Genomic DNA, 20270 nt, shown 5'->3' with positions numbered 1-20270 from the left:
GAGGATCAGAAAAAGTATGACATGCTTGTGCTAATATTTCTTTGTGTTTACTGATGCTAATGAGAGCTTTTTGTTTCAATTTGCAACTGCTGTTGATGATAGAAAGGCAGCAGTTAATGAGACAAGATTTGGTACAATAATTCTTCGTCAACATTTTGATGAAAGAACTGCATCTAAACTGCATAACACATTACAATGTTGATGTTACGGTACAAACAGAATGCAACTATGCGCAGATATTCATGTTTGAAAATACGCTTATTATCATTTATATCTCACCAGTAACAGCTGTAAGTTGTAGTCCACTGCTTCTGACGTTCTCAAACACAGAGAAGAGAGTGAATGTGTATTTAGTTCCAGCAGTGAGAGATGACACTGTGTGAGTTACTGCTCCATCTCCATCTGGTGCACTGATGTTTGTCTCTGTACCATTAAACTGGAGAACAAAGCTGACATTGTTGTTCACTTGATTCCACTGCAAAGTGATACTGGTCTCATTTTGTGCTGATGGTCTGAAGCTTTGAGTATTTATTGGAGCTGGGAGAGAAAATTGAGCAATTAACAATTTAATAAACATGGTATTTAACAGCTGAAATATCAACATTTCTATTTCAAACATTATGATGATTTTGCTTTGGAAGTAATTCAGTATTAAACTCATATTAGATCAATCAACAGAATGCATGTACGTGACTCTGTTTAAAAATGTATCTTGAGACGTTTGTGACAGTTTGAGTGTTGTTGCTGAGTATAGATATTTACTGACTAATAGTTTCCATTATTTTAAGATTAGAAAAATGCAAACATTCATTTACCCATGTTCCTACAAGATAATTAGAACTGAAAAAAGCATTTTATCAATGGCAACTACTGTTATTCATTGAAAGTGCTGCTACTACAGTGTAACTAAAATGCACTTTTGAGTGGAAGGAACAATTTGCTGCATAATTTTAAAACTACTCTTTAATTAAAGAACATCTCAGGACTTGAAAAGAGATATTATGTTTAATTTATGTCTCAATAGCAGATTCAACATTGTACAGATATAGTTGGTTCATAAAACACTGATGATATGAAACTTCTCACCAGTGACGGCTGTAAGTTGTAGTCCACTGCTTCTGACGTTCTCAAACACAGAGAAGAGAGTGAATGTGTATTTAGTTCCAGCAGTGAGAGATGAGACTGTGTGAGTTACTGCTCCATCTCCATCTGGTGCACTGATGTTTGTCTCTGTACCATTAAACTGGAGAACAAAGCTGACATTGTTGTTCACTTTATTCCACTGCAGAGTGATACTGGTCTCATTTTGTGCTGATGGTCTGAAGCTTTGAGTATTAATTGGAGCTGGGAGAGAAAAATGTCAAAGTGATTATCTTTAAAAATATGGGACTCAAAGTTTTGAAGCTGCTATTTTTTTTAAATGATTTTATTGCCTTCTTGTGATGTATGTAGCTGTAAAACACTTTGAATTACCTTGTGTACGAATTATGCTCTATAAATAAAATTGCCTTGCCATTGTGCTCAGGCAAATGTCAATATGAAACCCCTAGTGGCTGATCATGCAATTGAAACAACAAACCACGATAAATTTAGTGAGAAAGGCGCTTGTGGGAGGATCAGAAAAAGTATGACATGCTTGTGCTAATATTTCTTTGTGTTTACTGATGCTAATGAGAGCTTTTTGTTTCAATTTGCAACTGCTGTTGATGATAGAAAGGCAGCAGTTAATGAGACAAGATTTGGTACAATAATTCTTCGTCAACATTTTGATGAAAGAACTGCATCTAAACTGCATAACACATTACAATGTTGATGTTACGGTACAAACAGAATGCAACTATGCGCAGATATTCATGTTTGAAAATACGCTTATTATCATTTATATCTCACCAGTAACAGCTGTAAGTTGTAGTCCACTGCTTCTGACGTTCTCAAACACAGAGAAGAGAGTGAATGTGTATTTAGTTCCAGCAGTGAGAGATGAGACTGTGTGAGTTACTGCTCCATCTCCATCTGGTGCACTGATGTTTGTCTCTGTACCATTAAACTGGAGAACAAAGCTGACATTGTTGTTCACTTGATTCCACTGCAGAGTGATACTGGTCTCATTTTGTGCTGATGGTCTGAAGCTTTGAGTATTTATTGGAGCTGGGAGAGAAAATTGAGCAATTAACAATTTAATAAACATGGTATTTAACAGCTGAAATATCAACATTTCTATTTCAAACATTATGATGATTTTGCTTTGGAATTAATTCAGTATTAAACTCATATTAGATCAATCAACAGAATGCATGTACGTGAATCTGTTTAAAAATGTATCTTGAGACGTTTGTGACAGTTTGAGTGTTGTTGCTGAGTATAGATATTTACTGACTAATAGTTTCCATTATTTTAAGATTAGAAAAATGCAAACATTAATTTACCCATGTTCCTACAAGATAATTGGAACTGAAAAAAGCATTTTATCAATGGCAACTACTGTTATTCATTGAAAGTGCTGCTACTACAGTGTAACTAAAATGCACTTTTGAGTGGAAGGAACAATTTGCTGCATAATTTTAAAACTACTCTTTAATTAAAGAACATCTCAGGACTTGAAAAGAGATATTATGTTTAATTTATGTCTCAATAGCAGATTCAACATTGTACAGATATAGTTGGTTCATAAAACACTGATGATATGAAACTTCTCACCAGTGACGGCTGTAAGTTGTAGTCCACTGCTTCTGACGTTCTCAAACACAGAGAAGAGAGTGAATGTGTATTTAGTTCCAGCAGTGAGAGATGACACTGTGTGAGTTACTGCTCCATCTCCATCTGGTGCACTGATGTTTGTCTCTGTACCATTAAGCTGGAGAACAAAGCTGACATTGTTGTTCACTTTATTCCACTGCAGAGTGATACTGGTCTCATTTTGTGCTGATGGTCTGAAGCTTTGAGTATTAATTGGAGCTGGGAGAGAAAAATGTCAAAGTGATTATCTTTAAAAATATGGGACTCAAAGTTTTGAAGCTGCTATTTTTTTTAAATGATTTTATTGCCTTCTTGTGATGTATGTAGCTGTAAAACACTTTGAATTACCTTGTGTACGAATTATGCTCTATAAATAAAATTGCCTTGCCATTGTGCTCAGGCAAATGTCAATATGAAACCCCTAGTGGCTGATCATGCAATTGAAACAACAAACCACGATAAATTTAGTGAGAAAGGCACTTGAGGGAGGATCAGAAAAAGTACGACATGCTTGTGCTAATATTTCTTTGTGTTTACTGATGCTAAAGAGAGCTTTTTTTTTCAATTTGCAACTGCTGTTGATGATAGAAAGGCAGCAGTTAATGAGACAAGATTTGGTACAATAATTCTTCGTCAACATTTTGATGAAAGAACTGCATCTAAACTGCATAACACATTACAATGTTGATGTTACGGTACAAACAGAATGCAACTATGCGCAGATATTCATGTTTGAAAATACGCTTATTATCATTTATATCTCACCAGTAACAGCTGTAAGTTGTAGTCCACTGCTTCTGACGTTCTCAAACACAGAGAAGAGAGTGAATGTGTATTTAGTTCCAGCAGTGAGAGATGAGACTGTGTGAGTTACTGCTCCATCTTCATCTGGTGCACTGATGTTTGTCTCTGTACCATTAAACTGGAGAACAAAGCTGACATTGTTGTTCACTTGATTCCACTGCAGAGTGATACTGGTCTCATTTTGTGCTGATGGTCTGAAGCTTTGAGTATTTATTGGAGCTGGGAGAGAAAATTGAGCAATTAACAATTTAATAAACATGGTATTTAACAGCTGAAATATCAACATTTCTATTTCAAACATTATGATGATTTTGCTTTGGAAGTAATTCAGTATTAAACTCATATTAGATCAATCAACAGAATGCATGTACGTGAATCTGTTTAAAAATGTATCTTGAGACGTTTGTGACAGTTTGAGTGTTGTTGCTGAGTATAGATATTTACTGACTGATAGTTTCCATTATTTTAAGATTAGAAAAATGCAAACATTAATTTACCCATGTTCCTACAAGATAATTGGAACTGAAAAAAGCATTTTATCAATGGCAACTACTGTTATTCATTGAAAGTGCTGCTACTACAGTGTAACTAAAATGCACTTTTGAGTGGAAGGAACAATTTGCTGCATAATTTTAAAACTACTCTTTAATTAAAGAACATCTCAGGACTTGAAAAGAGATATTATGTTTAATTTATGTCTCAATAGCAGATTCAACATTGTACAGATATAGTTGGTTCATAAAACACTGATGATATGAAACTTCTCACCAGTGACGGCTGTAAGTTGTAGTCCACTGCTTCTGACGTTCTCAAACACAGAGAAGAGAGTGAATGTGTATTTAGTTCCAGCAGTGAGAGATGAGACTGTGTGAGTTACTGCTCCATCTCCATCTGGTGCACTGATGTTTGTCTCTGTACCATTAAGCTGGAGAACAAAGCTGACATTGTTGTTCACTTTATTCCACTGCAGAGTGATACTGGTCTCATCTTGACTTGATTTTCTGAAGCCTTGTGCGTTTTGAGGAGCTGACAAAAAAAATTGAGAATTGAGTCATTTCTTTCTGATTGTTATACAGTACAGAGTAATGCGTCTTTCAACACTTTAAGAGTGGTTTGATTGGAAACATGAAGCCTTTAAAGTCAGACAATTAGACTGTTCATAGGGAGATTTACCTAAAATTTATCGACAGAAACGTTATAAATATTCATTATATATATTATCTCACCAGTCACTGCAGTAATACTGATTCCACTGCTTCTGACGTTCTCAAACACAGAGAAGAGAGTGAATGTGTATTTAGTCCCAGCAGTGAGAGATGAGACTGTGAAAGTTACTGTTCCATTTCCGTTTGGTGCCTCTATGTTCAAAGTGGTACCATTAAACTGGAGAACAAAGCTGACATTGTTGTTCACTTGATTCCACTGCAGAGTGATACTGGTCTCATTTTGTGCTGATGGTCTGAAGCTTTGAGTATTAATTGGAGCTGGGAGAGAAAAGTGTCAAAGTGATTATCTTTAAAAATATGGGACTCAAAGTTTTGAAGCTGCTATTTTTTTTTAATGATTTTATTGCCTTCTTGTGATGTATGTAGCTGTAAAACACTTTGAATTACCTTGTGTACGAATTATGCTCTATAAATAAAATTGCCTTGCCATTGTGCTCAGGCAAATGTCAATATGAAACCCCTAGTGGCTGATCATGCAATTGAAACAACAAACCACGATAAATTTAGTGAGAAAGGCACTTGAGGGAGGATCAGAAAAAGTACGACATGCTTGTGCTAATATTTCTTTGTGTTTACTGATGCTAAAGAGAGCTTTTTTTTTCAATTTGCAACTGCTGTTGATGATAGAAAGGCAGCAGTTAATGAGACAAGATTTGGTACAATAATTCTTCGTCAACATTTTGATGAAAGAACTGCATCTAAACTGCATAACACATTACAATGTTGATGTTACGGTACAAACAGAATGCAACTATGCGCAGATATTCATGTTTGAAAATACGCTTATTATCATTTATATCTCACCAGTAACAGCTGTAAGTTGTAGTCCACTGCTTCTGACGTTCTCAAACACAGAGAAGAGAGTGAATGTGTATTTAGTTCCAGCAGTGAGAGATGAGACTGTGTGAGTTACTGCTCCATCTCCATCTGGTGCACTGATGTTTGTCTCTGTACCATTAAACTGGAGAACAAAGCTGACATTGTTGTTCACTTGATTCCACTGCAGAGTGATACTGGTCTCATTTTGTGCTGATGGTCTGAAGCTTTGAGTATTTATTGGAGCTGGGAGAGAAAATTGAGCAATTAACAATTTAATAAACATGGTATTTAACAGCTGAAATATCAACATTTCTATTTCAAACATTATGATGATTTTGCTTTGGAAGTAATTCAGTATTAAACTCATATTAGATCAATCAACAGAATGCATGTACGTGAATCTGTTTAAAAATGTATCTTGAGACGTTTGTGACAGTTTGAGTGTTGTTGCTGAGTATAGATATTTACTGACTGATAGTTTCCATTATTTTAAGATTAGAAAAATGCAAACATTAATTTACCCATGTTCCTACAAGATAATTGGAACTGAAAAAAGCATTTTATCAATGGCAACTACTGTTATTCATTGAAAGTGCTGCTACTACAGTGTAACTAAAATGCACTTTTGAGTGGAAGGAACAATTTGCTGCATAATTTTAAAACTACTCTTTAATTAAAGAACATCTCAGGACTTGAAAAGTGATATTATGTTTAATTTATGTCTCAATAGCAGATTCAACATTGTACAGATATAGTTGGTTCATAAAACACTGATGATATGAAACTTCTCACCAGTGACGGCTGTAAGTTGTAGTCCACTGCTTCTGACGTTCTCAAACACAGAGAAGAGAGTGAATGTGTATTTAGTTCCAGCAGTGAGAGATGAGACTGTGTGAGTTACTGCTCCATCTCCATCTGGTGCACTGATGTTTGTCTCTGTACCATTAAGCTGGAGAACAAAGCTGACATTGTTGTTCACTTTATTCCACTGCAGAGTGATACTGGTCTCATCTTGACTTGATTTTCTGAAGCCTTGTGCGTTTTGAGGAGCTGACAAAAAAAATTGAGAATTGAGTCATTTCTTTCTGATTGTTATACAGTACAGAGTAATGCGTCTTTCAACACTTTAAGAGTGGTTTGATTGGAAACATGAAGCCTTTAAAGTCAGACAATTAGACTGTTCATAGGGAGATTTACCTAAAATTTATCGACAGAAACGTTATAAATATTCATTATATATATTATCTCACCAGTCACTGCAGTAATACTGATTCCACTGCTTCTGACGTTCTCAAACACAGAGAAGAGAGTGAATGTGTATTTAGTCCCAGCAGTGAGAGATGAGACTGTGAAAGTTACTGTTCCATTTCCGTTTGGTGCCTCTATGTTCAAAGTGGTACCATTAAACTGGAGAACAAAGCTGACATTGTAGTTCACTTGATTCCACTGCAGAGTGATACTGGTCTCATTTTGTGCTGATGGTCTGAAGCTTTGAGTATTAATTGGAGCTGGGAGAGAAAAGTGTCAAAGTGATTATCTTTAAAAATATGGGACTCAAAGTTTTGAAGCTGCTATTTTTTTTAAATGATTTTATTGCCTTCTTGTGATGTATGTAGCTGTAAAACACTTTGAATTACCTTGTGTACGAATTATGCTCTATAAATAAAATTGCCTTGCCATTGTGCTCAGGCAAATGTCAATATGAAACCCCTAGTGGCTGATCATGCAATTGAAACAACAAACCACAATAAATTTAGTGAGAAAGGCACTTGAGGGAGGATCAGAAAAAGTATGACATGCTTGTGCTAATATTTCTTTGTGTTTACTGATGCTAAAGAGAGCTTTTTGTTTCAATTTGCAACTGCTGTTGATGATAGAAAGGCAGCAGTTAATGAGACAAGATTTGGTACAATAATTCTTCGTCAACATTTTGATGAAAGAACTGCATCTAAACTGCATAACACATTACAATGTTGATGTTACGGTACAAACAGAATGCAACTATGCGCAGATATTCATGTTTGAAAATACGCTTATTATCATTTATATCTCACCAGTAACAGCTGTAAGTTGTAGTCCACTGCTTCTGACGTTCTCAAACACAGAGAAGAGAGTGAATGTGTATTTAGTTCCAGCAGTGAGAGATGAGACTGTGTGAGTTACTGCTCCATCTCCATCTGGTGCACTGATGTTTGTCTCTGTACCATTAAACTGGAGAACAAAGCTGACATTGTTGTTCACTTGATTCCACTGCAGAGTGATACTGGTCTCATTTTGTGCTGATGGTCTGAAGCTTTGAGTATTTATTGGAGCTGGGAGAGAAAATTGAGCAATTAACAATTTAATAAACATGGTATTTAACAGCTGAAATATCAACATTTCTATTTCAAACATTATGATGATTTTGCTTTGGAAGTAATTCAGTATTAAACTCATATTAGATCAATCAACAGAATGCATGTACGTGAATCTGTTTAAAAATGTATCTTGAGACGTTTGTGACAGTTTGAGTGTTGTTGCTGAGTATAGATATTTACTGACTGATAGTTTCCATTATTTTAAGATTAGAAAAATGCAAACATTAATTTACCCATGTTCCTACAAGATAATTGGAACTGAAAAAAGCATTTTATCAATGGCAACTACTGTTATTCATTGAAAGTGCTGCTACTACAGTGTAACTAAAATGCACTTTTGAGTGGAAGGAACAATTTGCTGCATAATTTTAAAACTACTCTTTAATTAAAGAACATCTCAGGACTTGAAAAGTGATATTATGTTTAATTTATGTCTCAATAGCAGATTCAACATTGTACAGATATAGTTGGTTCATAAAACACTGATGATATGAAACTTCTCACCAGTGACGGCTGTAAGTTGTAGTCCACTGCTTCTGACGTTCTCAAACACAGAGAAGAGAGTGAATGTGTATTTAGTTCCAGCAGTGAGAGATGAGACTGTGTGAGTTACTGCTCCATCTCCATCTGGTGCACTGATGTTTGTCTCTGTACCATTAAGCTGGAGAACAAAGCTGACATTGTTGTTCACTTTATTCCACTGCAGAGTGATACTGGTCTCATCTTGACTTGATTTTCTGAAGCCTTGTGCGTTTTGAGGAGCTGACAAAAAAAATTGAGAATTGAGTCATTTCTTTCTGATTGTTATACAGTACAGAGTAATGCGTCTTTCAACACTTTAAGAGTGGTTTGATTGGAAACATGAAGCCTTTAAAGTCAGACAATTAGACTGTTCATAGGGAGATTTACCTAAAATTTATCGACAGAAACGTTATAAATATTCATTATATATATTATCTCACCAGTCACTGCAGTAATACTGATTCCACTGCTTCTGACGTTCTCAAACACAGAGAAGAGAGTGAATGTGTATTTAGTCCCAGCAGTGAGAGATGAGACTGTGAAAGTTACTGTTCCATTTCCGTTTGGTGCCTCTATGTTCAAAGTGGTACCATTAAACTGGAGAACAAAGCTGACATTGTAGTTCACTTGATTCCACTGCAGAGTGATACTGGTCTCATTTTGTGCTGATGGTCTGAAGCTTTGAGTATTAATTGGAGCTGGGAGAGAAAAGTGTCAAAGTGATTATCTTTAAAAATATGGGACTCAAAGTTTTGAAGCTGCTATTTTTTTTAAATGATTTTATTGCCTTCTTGTGATGTATGTAGCTGTAAAACACTTTGAATTACCTTGTGTACGAATTATGCTCTATAAATAAAATTGCCTTGCCATTGTGCTCAGGCAAATGTCAATATGAAACCCCTAGTGGCTGATCATGCAATTGAAACAACAAACCACAATAAATTTAGTGAGAAAGGCACTTGAGGGAGGATCAGAAAAAGTATGACATGCTTGTGCTAATATTTCTTTGTGTTTACTGATGCTAAAGAGAGCTTTTTGTTTCAATTTGCAACTGCTGTTGATGATAGAAAGGCAGCAGTTAATGAGACAAGATTTGGTACAATAATTCTTCGTCAACATTTTGATGAAAGAACTGCATCTAAACTGCATAACACATTACAATGTTGATGTTACGGTACAAACAGAATGCAACTATGCGCAGATATTCATGTTTGAAAATACGCTTATTATCATTTATATCTCACCAGTAACAGCTGTAAGTTGTAGTCCACTGCTTCTGACGTTCTCAAACACAGAGAAGAGAGTGAATGTGTATTTAGTTCCAGCAGTGAGAGATGAGACTGTGTGAGTTACTGCTCCATCTCCATCTGGTGCACTGATGTTTGTCTCTGTACCATTAAACTGGAGAACAAAGCTGACATTGTTGTTCACTTGATTCCACTGCAGAGTGATACTGGTCTCATTTTGTGCTGATGGTCTGAAGCTTTGAGTATTTATTGGAGCTGGGAGAGAAAATTGAGCAATTAACAATTTAATAAACATGGTATTTAACAGCTGAAATATCAACATTTCTATTTCAAACATTATGATGATTTTGCTTTGGAAGTAATTCAGTATTAAACTCATATTAGATCAATCAACAGAATGCATGTACGTGAATCTGTTTAAAAATGTATCTTGAGACGTTTGTGACAGTTTGAGTGTTGTTGCTGAGTATAGATATTAACTGACTAATAGTTTCCATTATTTTAAGATTAGAAAAATGCAAACATTAATTTACCCATGTTCCTACAAGATAATTGGAACTGAAAAAATCATTTTATCAATGGCAACTACTGTTATTCATTGAAAGTGCTGCTACTACAGTGTAACTAAAATGCACTTTTGAGTGGAAGGAACAATTTGCTGCATAATTTTAAAACCACTCTTTAATTAAAGAACATCTCAGGACTTGAAAAGAGATTATAATGTTTAATTTATGTCTCAATAGCAGATTCAACATTGTACAGATATAGTTGGTTCATAAAACACTGATGATATGAAACTTCTCACCAGTGACGGCTGTAAGTTGTAGTCCACTGCTTCTGACGTTCTCAAACACAGAGAAGAGAGTGAATGTGTATTTAGTTCCAGCAGTGAGAGATGAGACTGTGTGAGTTACTGCTCCATCTCCATCTGGTGCACTGATGTTTGTCTCTGCACCATTAAGCTGGAGAACAAAGCTGACATTGTTGTTCACTTTATTCCACTGCAGAGTGATACTGGTCTCATCTTGACTTGATTTTCTGAAGCCTTGTGCGTTTTGAGGAGCTGACAAAAAAAATTGAGAATTGAGTCATTTCTTTCTGATTGTTATACAGTACAGAGTAATGCGTCTTTCAACACTTTATGAGTGGTTTGATTGGAAACATGAAGCCTTTAAAGTCAGACAATTAGACTGTTCATAGGGAGATTTACCTAAAATTTATCGACAGAAACGTTATAAATATTCATTATATATATTATCTCACCAGTCACTGCAGTAATACTGATTCCACTGCTTCTGACGTTCTCAAACACAGAGAAGAGAGTGAATGTGTATTTAGTCCCAGCAGTGAGAGATGAGACTGTGAAAGTTACTGTTCCATTTCCGTTTGGTGCCTCTATGTTCAAAGTGGTACCATTAAACTGGAGAACAAAGCTGACATTGTTGTTCACTTTATTCCACTGCAGAGTGATACTGGTCTCATTTTGTGCTGATGGTCTGAAGCTTTGAGTATTTATTGGAGCTGGGAGAGAAAAGTGTCAAAGTGATTATCTTTAAAAATATGGGACTCAAAGTTTTGAAGCTGCTATTTTTTTTAAATGATTTTATTGCCTTCTTGTGATGTATGTAGCTGTAAAACACTTTGAATTACCTTGTGTACGAATTATGCTCTATAAATAAAATTGCCTTGCCATTGTGCTCAGGCAAATGTCAATATGAAACCCCTAGTGGCTGATCATGCAATTGAAACAACAAACCACGATAAATTTAGTGAGAAAGGCACTTGAGGGAGGATCAGAAAAAGTACGACATGCTTGTGCTAATATTTCTTTGTGTTTACTGATGCTAAAGAGAGCTTTTTGTTTCAATTTGCAACTGCTGTTGATGATAGAAAGGCAGCAGTTAATGAGACAAGATTTGGTACAATAATTCTTCGTCAACATTTTGATGAAAGAACTGCATCTAAACTGCATAACACATTACAATGTTGATGTTACGGTACAAACAGAATGCAACTATGCGCAGATATTCATGTTTGAAAATACGCTTATTATCATTTATATCTCACCAGTAACAGCTGTAAGTTGTAGTCCACTGCTTCTGACGTTCTCAAACACAGAGAAGAGAGTGAATGTGTATTTAGTTCCAGCAGTGAGAGATGACACTGTGTGAGTTACTGCTCCATCTCCATCTGGTGCACTGATGTTTGTCTCTGTACCATTAAACTGGAGAACAAAGCTGACATTGTTGTTCACTTGATTCCACTGCAGAGTGATACTGGTCTCATTTTGTGCTGATGGTCTGAAGCTTTGAGTATTTATTGGAGCTGGGAGAGAAAATTGAGCAATTAACAATTTAATAAACATGGTATTTAACAGCTGAAATATCAACATTTCTATTTCAAACATTATGATGATTTTGCTTTGGAATTAATTCAGTATTAAACTCATATTAGATCAATCAACAGAATGCATGTACGTGAATCTGTTTAAAAATGTATCTTGAGACGTTTGTGACAGTTTGAGTGTTGTTGCTGAGTATAGATATTTACTGACTAATAGTTTCCATTATTTTAAGATTAGAAAAATGCAAACATTAATTTACCCATGTTCCTACAAGATAATTGGAACTGAAAAAAGCATTTTATCAATGGCAACTACTGTTATTCATTGAAAGTGCTGCTACTACAGTGTAACTAAAATGCACTTTTGAGTGGAAGGAACAATTTGCTGCATAATTTTAAAACTACTCTTTAATTAAAGAACATCTCAGGACTTGAAAAGAGATATTATGTTTAATTTATGTCTCAATAGCAGATTCAACATTGTACAGATATAGTTGGTTCATAAAACACTGATGATATGAAACTTCTCACCAGTGACGGCTGTAAGTTGTAGTCCACTGCTTCTGACGTTCTCAAACACAGAGAAGAGAGTGAATGTGTATTTAGTTCCAGCAGTGAGAGATGAGACTGTGTGAGTTACTGCTCCATCTCCATCTGGTGCACTGATGTTTGTCTCTGCACCATTAAGCTGGAGAACAAAGCTGACATTGTTGTTCACTTTATTCCACTGCAGAGTGATACTGGTCTCATCTTGACTTGATTTTCTGAAGCCTTGTGCGTTTTGAGGAGCTGACAAAAAAAATTGAGAATTGAGTCATTTCTTTCTGATTGTTATACAGTACAGAGTAATGCGTCTTTCAACACTTTAAGAGTGGTTTGATTGGAAACATGAAGCCTTTAAAGTCAGACAATTAGACTGTTCATAGGGAGATTTACCTAAAATTTATCGACAGAAACGTTATAAATATTCATTATATATATTATCTCACCAGTCACTGTAGTAATACTGATTCCACTGCTTCTGACGTTCTCAAACACAGAGAAGAGAGTGAATGTGTATTTAGTCCCAGCAGTGAGAGATGAGACTGTGAAAGTTACTGTTCCATTTCCATTTGGTGCCTCTATGTTCAAAGTGGTACCATTAAACTGGAGAACAAAGCTGACATTGTTGTTCACTTGATTCCACTGCAGAGTGATACTGGTCTCATTTTGTGCTGATGGTCTGAAGCTTTGAGAATTAATTGGAGCTGGGAGAGAAAAATGTCAAAGTGATTATCTTTAAAAATATGGGACTCAAAGTTTTGAAGCTGCTATTTTTTTTAAATGATTTTATTGCCTTCTTGTGATGTATGTAGCTGTAAAACACTTTGAATTACCTTGTGTACGAATTATGCTCTATAAATAAAATTGCCTTGCCATTGTGCTCAGGCAAATGTCAATATGAAACCCCTAGTGGCTGATCATGCAATTGAAACAACAAACCACGATAAATTTAGTGAGAAAGGAGCTTGTGGGAGGATCAGAAAAAGTATGACATGCTTGTGCTAATATTTCTTTGTGTTTACTGATGCTAATGAGAGCTTTTTGTTTCAATTTGCAACTGCTGTTGATGATAGAAAGGCAGCAGTTAATGAGACAAGATTTGGTACAATAATTCTTCGTCAACATTTTGATGAAAGAACTGCATCTAAACTGCATAACACATTACAATGTTGATGTTACGGTACAAACAGAATGCAACTATGCGCAGATATTCATGTTTGAAAATACGCTTATTATCATTTATATCTCACCAGTAACAGCTGTAAGTTGTAGTCCACTGCTTCTGACGTTCTCAAACACAGAGAAGAGAGTGAATGTGTATTTAGTTCCAGCAGTGAGAGATGACACTGTGTGAGTTACTGCTCCATCTCCATCTGGTGCACTGATGTTTGTCTCTGTACCATTAAACTGGAGAACAAAGCTGACATTGTTGTTCACTTGATTCCACTGCAGAGTGATACTGGTCTCATTTTGTGCTGATGGTCTGAAGCTTTGAGTATTTATTGGAGCTGGGAGAGAAAATTGAGCAATTAACAATTTAATAAACATGGTATTTAACAGCTGAAATATCAACATTTCTATTTCAAACATTATGATGATTTTGCTTTGGAAGTAATTCAGTATTAAACTCATATTAGATCAATCAACAGAATGCATGTACGTGACTCTGTTTAAAAATGTATCTTGAGACGTTTGTGACAGTTTGAGTGTTGTTGCTGAGTATAGATATTTACTGACTAATAGTTTCCATTATTTTAAGATTAGAAAAATGCAAACATTCATTTACCCATGTTCCTACAAGATAATTAGAACTGAAAAAAGCATTTTATCAATGGCAACTACTGTTATTCATTGAAAGTGCTGCTACTACAGTGTAAATAAAATGCACTTTTGAGTGGAAGGAACAATTTGCTGCATAATTTTAAAACTACTCTTTAATTAAAGAACATCTCAGGACTTGAAAAGAGATATTATGTTTAATTTATGTCTCAATAGCAGATTCAACATTGTACAGATATAGTTGGTTCATAAAACACTGATGATATGAAACTTCTCACCAGTGACGGCTGTAAGTTGTAGTCCACTGCTTCTGACGTTCTCAAACACAGAGAAGAGAGTGAATGTGTATTTAGTTCCAGCAGTGAGAGATGAGACTGTGTGAGTTACTGCTCCATCTCCATCTGGTGCACTGATGTTTGTCTCTGTACCATTAAGCTGGAGAACAAAGCTGACATTGTTGTTCACTTTATTCCACTGCAGAGTGATACTGGTCTCATTTTGTGCTGATGGTCTGAAGCTTTGAGTATTAATTGGAGCTGGGAGAGAAAAATGTCAAAGTGATTATCTTTAAAAATATGGGACTCAAAGTTTTGAAGCTGCTATTTTTTTTAAATGATTTTATTGCCTTCTTGTAATGTATGTAGCTGTAAAACACTTTGAATTACCTTGTGTACGAATTATGCTCTATAAATAAAATTGCCTTGCCATTGTGCTCAGGCAAATGTCAATATGAAACCCCTAGTGGCTGATCATGCAATTGAAACAACAAACCACGATAAATTTAGTGAGAAAGGCGCTTGTGGGAGGATCAGAAAAAGTATGACATGCTTGTGCTAATATTTCTTTGTGTTTACTGATGCTAATGAGAGCTTTTTGTTTCAATTTGCAACTGCTGTTGATGATAGAAAGGCAGCAGTTAATGAGACAAGATTTGGTACAATAATTCTTCGTCAACATTTTGATGAAAGAACTGCATCTAAACTGCATAACACATTACAATGTTGATGTTACGGTACAAACAGAATGCAACTATGCGCAGATATTCATGTTTGAAAATACGCTTATTATCATTTATATCTCACCAGTAACAGCTGTAAGTTGTAGTCCACTGCTTCTGACGTTCTCAAACACAGAGAAGAGAGTGAATGTGTATTTAGTTCCAGCAGTGAGAGATGAGACTGTGTGAGTTACTGCTCCATCTCCATCTGGTGCACTGATGTTTGTCTCTGTACCATTAAACTGGAGAACAAAGCTGACATTGTTGTTCACTTGATTCCACTGCAGAGTGATACTGGTCTCATTTTGTGCTGATGGTCTGAAGCTTTGAGTATTTATTGGAGCTGGGAGAGAAAATTGAGCAATTAACAATTTAATAAACATGGTATTTAACAGCTGAAATATCAACATTTCTATTTCAAACATTATGATGATTTTGCTTTGGAAGTAATTCAGTATTAAACTCATATTAGATCAATCAACAGAATGCATGTACGTGAATCTGTTTAAAAATGTATCTTGAGACGTTTGTGACAGTTTGAGTGTTGTTGCTGAGTATAGATATTTACTGACTAATAGTTTCCATTATTTTAAGATTAGAAAAATGCAAACATTAATTTACCCATGTTCCTACAAGATAATTGGAACTGAAAAAAGCATTTTATCAATGGCAACTACTGTTATTCATTGAAAGTGCTGCTACTACAGTGTAACTAAAATGCACTTTTGAGTGGAAGGAACAATTTGCTGCATAATTTTAAAACTACTCTTTAATTAAAGAACATCTCAGGACTTGAAAAGAGATATTATGTTTAATTTATGTCTCAATAGCAGATTCAACATTGTACAGATATAGTTGGTTCATAAAACACTGATGATATGAAACTTCTCACCAGTGACGGCTGTAAGTTGTAGTCCACTGCTTCTGACGTTCTCAAACACAGAGAAGAGAGTGAATGTGTATTTAGTTCCAGCAGTGAGAGATGAGACTGTGTGAGTTACTGCTCCATCTCCATCTGGTGCACTGATGTTTGTCTCTGTACCATTAAGCTGGAGAACAAAGCTGACATTGTTGTTCACTTTATTCCACTGCAGAGTGATACTGGTCTCATCTTGACTTGATTTTCTGAAGCCTTGTGCGTTTTGAGGAGCTGACAAAAAAAATTGAGAATTGAGTCATTTCTTTCTGATTGTTATACAGTACAGAGTAATGCGTCTTTCAACACTTTAAGAGTGGTTTGATTGGAAACATGAAGCCTTTAAAGTCAGACAATTAGACTGTTCATAGGGAGATTTACCTAAAATTTATCGACAGAAACGTTATAAATATTCATTATATATATTATCTCACCAGTCACTGCAGTAATACTGATTCCACTGCTTCTGACGTTCTCAAACACAGAGAAGAGAGTGAATGTGTATTTAGTCCCAGCAGTGAGAGATGAGACTGTGAAAGTTACTGTTCCATTTCCGTTTGGTGCCTCTATGTTCAAAGTGGTACCATTAAACTGGAGAACAAAGCTGACATTGTTGTTCACTTGATTCCACTGCAGAGTGATACTGGTCTCATTTTGTGCTGATGGTCTGAAGCTTTGAGTATTAATTGGAGCTGGGAGAGAAAAGTGTCAAAGTGATTATCTTTAAAAATATGGGACTCAAAGTTTTGAAGCTGCTATTTTTTTTAAATGATTTTATTGCCTTCTTGTGATGTATGTAGCTGTAAAACACTTTGAATTACCTTGTGTACGAATTATGCTCTATAAATAAAATTGCCTTGCCATTGTGCTCAGGCAAATGTCAATATGAAACCCCTAGTGGCTGATCATGCAATTGAAACAACAAACCACGATAAATTTAGTGAGAAAGGCACTTGAGGGAGGATCAGAAAAAGTATGACATGCTTGTGCTAATATTTCTTTGTGTTTACTGATGCTAAAGAGAGCTTTTTGTTTCAATTTGCAACTGCTGTTGATGATAGAAAGGCAGCAGTTAATGAGACAAGATTTGGTACAATAATTCTTCGTCAACATTTTGATGAAAGAACTGCATCTAAACTGCATAACACATTACAATGTTGATGTTACGGTACAAACAGAATGCAACTATGCGCAGATATTCATGTTTGAAAATACGCTTATTATCATTTATATCTCACCAGTAACAGCTGTAAGTTGTAGTCCACTGCTTCTGACGTTCTCAAACACAGAGAAGAGAGTGAATGTGTATTTAGTTCCAGCAGTGAGAGATGAGACTGTGTGAGTTACTGCTCCATCTCCATCTGGTGCACTGATGTTTGTCTCTGTACCATTAAACTGGAGAACAAAGCTGACATTGTTGTTCACTTGATTCCACTGCAGAGTGATACTGGTCTCATTTTGTGCTGATGGTCTGAAGCTTTGAGTATTTATTGGAGCTGGGAGAGAACATTGAGCAATTAACAATTTAATAAACATGGTATTTAACAGCTGAAATATCAACATTTCTATTTCAAACATTATGATGATTTTGCTTTGGAAGTAATTCAGTATTAAACTCATATTAGATCAATCAACAGAATGCATGTACGTGAATCTGTTTAAAAATGTATCTTGAGACGTTTGTGACAGTTTGAGTGTTGTTGCTGAGTATAGATATTTACTGACTAATAGTTTCCATTATTTTAAGATTAGAAAAATGCAAACATTAATTTACCCATGTTCCTACAAGATAATTGGAACTGAAAAAATCATTTTATCAATGGCAACTACTGTTATTCATTGAAAGTGCTGCTACTACAGTGTAACTAAAATGCACTTTTGAGTGGAAGGAACAATTTGCTGCATAATTTTAAAACCACTCTTTAATTAAAGAACATCTCAGGACTTGAAAAGAGATATTATGTTTAATTTATTTCTCAATAGCAGATTCAACATTGTACAGATATAGTTGGTTCATAAAACACTGATGATATGAAACTTCTCACCAGTGACGGCTGTAAGTTGTAGTCCACTGCTTCTGACGTTCTCAAACACAGAGAAGAGAGTGAATGTGTATTTAGTTCCAGCAGTGAGAGATGAGACTGTGTGAGTTACTGCTCCATCTCCATCTGGTGCACTGATGTTTGTCTCTGTACCATTAAGCTGGAGAACAAAGCTGACATTGTTGTTCACTTTATTCCACTGCAGAGTGATACTGGTCTCATCTTGACTTGATTTTCTGAAGCCTTGTGCGTTTTGAGGAGCTGACAAAAAAAATTGAGAATTGAGTCATTTCTTTCTGATTGTTATACAGTACAGAGTAATGCGTCTTTCAACACTTTAAGAGTGGTTTGATTGGAAACATGAAGCCTTTAAAGTCAGACAATTAGACTGTTCATAGGGAGATTTACCTAAAATTTATCGACAGAAACGTTATAAATATTCATTATATATATTATCTCACCAGTCACTGTAGTAATACTGATTCCACTGCTTCTGACGTTCTCAAACACAGAGAAGAGAGTGAATGTGTATTTAGTCCCAGCAGTGAGAGATGAGACTGTGAAAGTTACTGTTCCATTTCCATTTGGTGCCTCTATGTTCAAAGTGGTACCATTAAACTGGAGAACAAAGCTGACATTGTTGTTCACTTGATTCCACTGCAGAGTGATACTGGTCTCATTTTGTGCTGATGGTCTGAAGCTTTGAGAATTAATTGGAGCTGGGAGAGAAAAATGTCAAAGTGATTATCTTTAAAAATATGGGACTCAAAGTTTTGAAGCTGCTATTTTTTTTAAATGATTTTATTGCCTTCTTGTGATGTATGTAGCTGTAAAACACTTTGAATTACCTTGTGTACGAATTATGCTCTATAAATAAAATTGCCTTGCCATTGTGCTCAGGCAAATGTCAATATGAAACCCCTAGTGGCTGATCATGCAATTGAAACAACAAACCACGATAAATTTAGTGAGAAAGGCGCTTGTGGGAGGATCAGAAAAAGTATGACATGCTTGTGCTAATATTTCTTTGTGTTTACTGATGCTAATGAGAGCTTTTTGTTTCAATTTGCAACTGCTGTTGATGATAGAAAGGCAGCAGTTAATGAGACAAGATTTGGTACAATAATTCTTCGTCAACATTTTGATGAAAGAACTGCATCTAAACTGCATAACACATTACAATGTTGATGTTACGGTACAAACAGAATGCAACTATGCGCAGATATTCATGTTTGAAAATACGCTTATTATCATTTATATCTCACCAGTAACAGCTGTAAGTTGTAGTCCACTGCTTCTGACGTTCTCAAACACAGAGAAGAGAGTGAATGTGTATTTAGTTCCAGCAGTGAGAGATGACACTGTGTGAGTTACTGCTCCATCTCCATCTGGTGCACTGATGTTTGTCTCTGTACCATTAAACTGGAGAACAAAGCTGACATTGTTGTTCACTTGATTCCACTGCAGAGTGATACTGGTCTCATTTTGTGCTGATGGTCTGAAGCTTTGAATATTTATTGGAGCTGGGAGAGAAAATTGAGCAATTAACAATTTAATAAACATGGTATTTAACAGCTGAAATATCAACATTTCTATTTCAAACATTATGATGATTTTGCTTTGGAAGTAATTCAGTATTAAACTCATATTAGATCAATCAACAGAATGCATGTACGTGAATCTGTTTAAAAATGTATCTTGAGACGTTTGTGACAGTTTGAGTGTTGTTGCTGAGTATAGATATTTACTGACTGATAGTTTCCATTATTTTAAGATTAGAAAAATGCAAACATTAATTTACCCATGTTCCTACAAGATAATTGGAACTGAAAAAAGCATTTTATCAATGGCAACTACTGTTATTCATTGAAAGTGCTGCTACTACAGTGTAACTAAAATGCACTTTTGAGTGGAAGGAACAATTTGCTGCATAATTTTA

The 20270-nt window shown here is 35.5% G+C and overlaps 2 protein-coding genes across 2 annotated transcripts in view; both read right to left on the bottom strand.

The window, feature by feature from the left end:
• Nucleotides 1-20270, bottom strand: part of LOC142368687 (fibronectin-like) — a 104187-nt gene that overhangs the window by 20114 nt on the left and 63803 nt on the right. The gene's annotated exons all lie outside the window — the stretch shown is intronic.
• On the bottom strand, nt 76-20136 carry LOC142369420 (uncharacterized). The gene is made up of 30 exons (XM_075451784.1): nt 20133-20136; nt 19597-19854; nt 18793-19050; nt 18335-18592; nt 17528-17785; nt 16724-16981; nt 16266-16523; nt 15459-15716; nt 14655-14912; nt 13848-14105; nt 13044-13301; nt 12586-12843; nt 11779-12036; nt 10975-11232; nt 10517-10774; nt 9709-9966; nt 8905-9162; nt 8447-8704; nt 7640-7897; nt 6836-7093; nt 6378-6635; nt 5571-5828; nt 4767-5024; nt 4309-4566; nt 3502-3759; nt 2698-2955; nt 1891-2148; nt 1087-1344; nt 282-537; nt 76-136 (listed from the first exon to the last, which is right to left on the bottom strand). The coding sequence occupies exons 1-30, from the start codon at nt 20134-20136 to the stop codon at nt 76-78; spliced, it is 7287 nt and encodes a 2428-aa protein (XP_075307899.1).

The sequence above is a fragment of the Odontesthes bonariensis genome, chromosome 19, assembly GCF_027942865.1.
Source record: "Odontesthes bonariensis isolate fOdoBon6 chromosome 19, fOdoBon6.hap1, whole genome shotgun sequence".
Lineage (NCBI taxonomy): Eukaryota > Metazoa > Chordata > Actinopteri > Atheriniformes > Atherinopsidae > Odontesthes > Odontesthes bonariensis.
The sequence above is the reverse complement of the archived record's forward strand: the minus strand, read 5'-3'. Positions and strand labels throughout refer to the sequence as shown.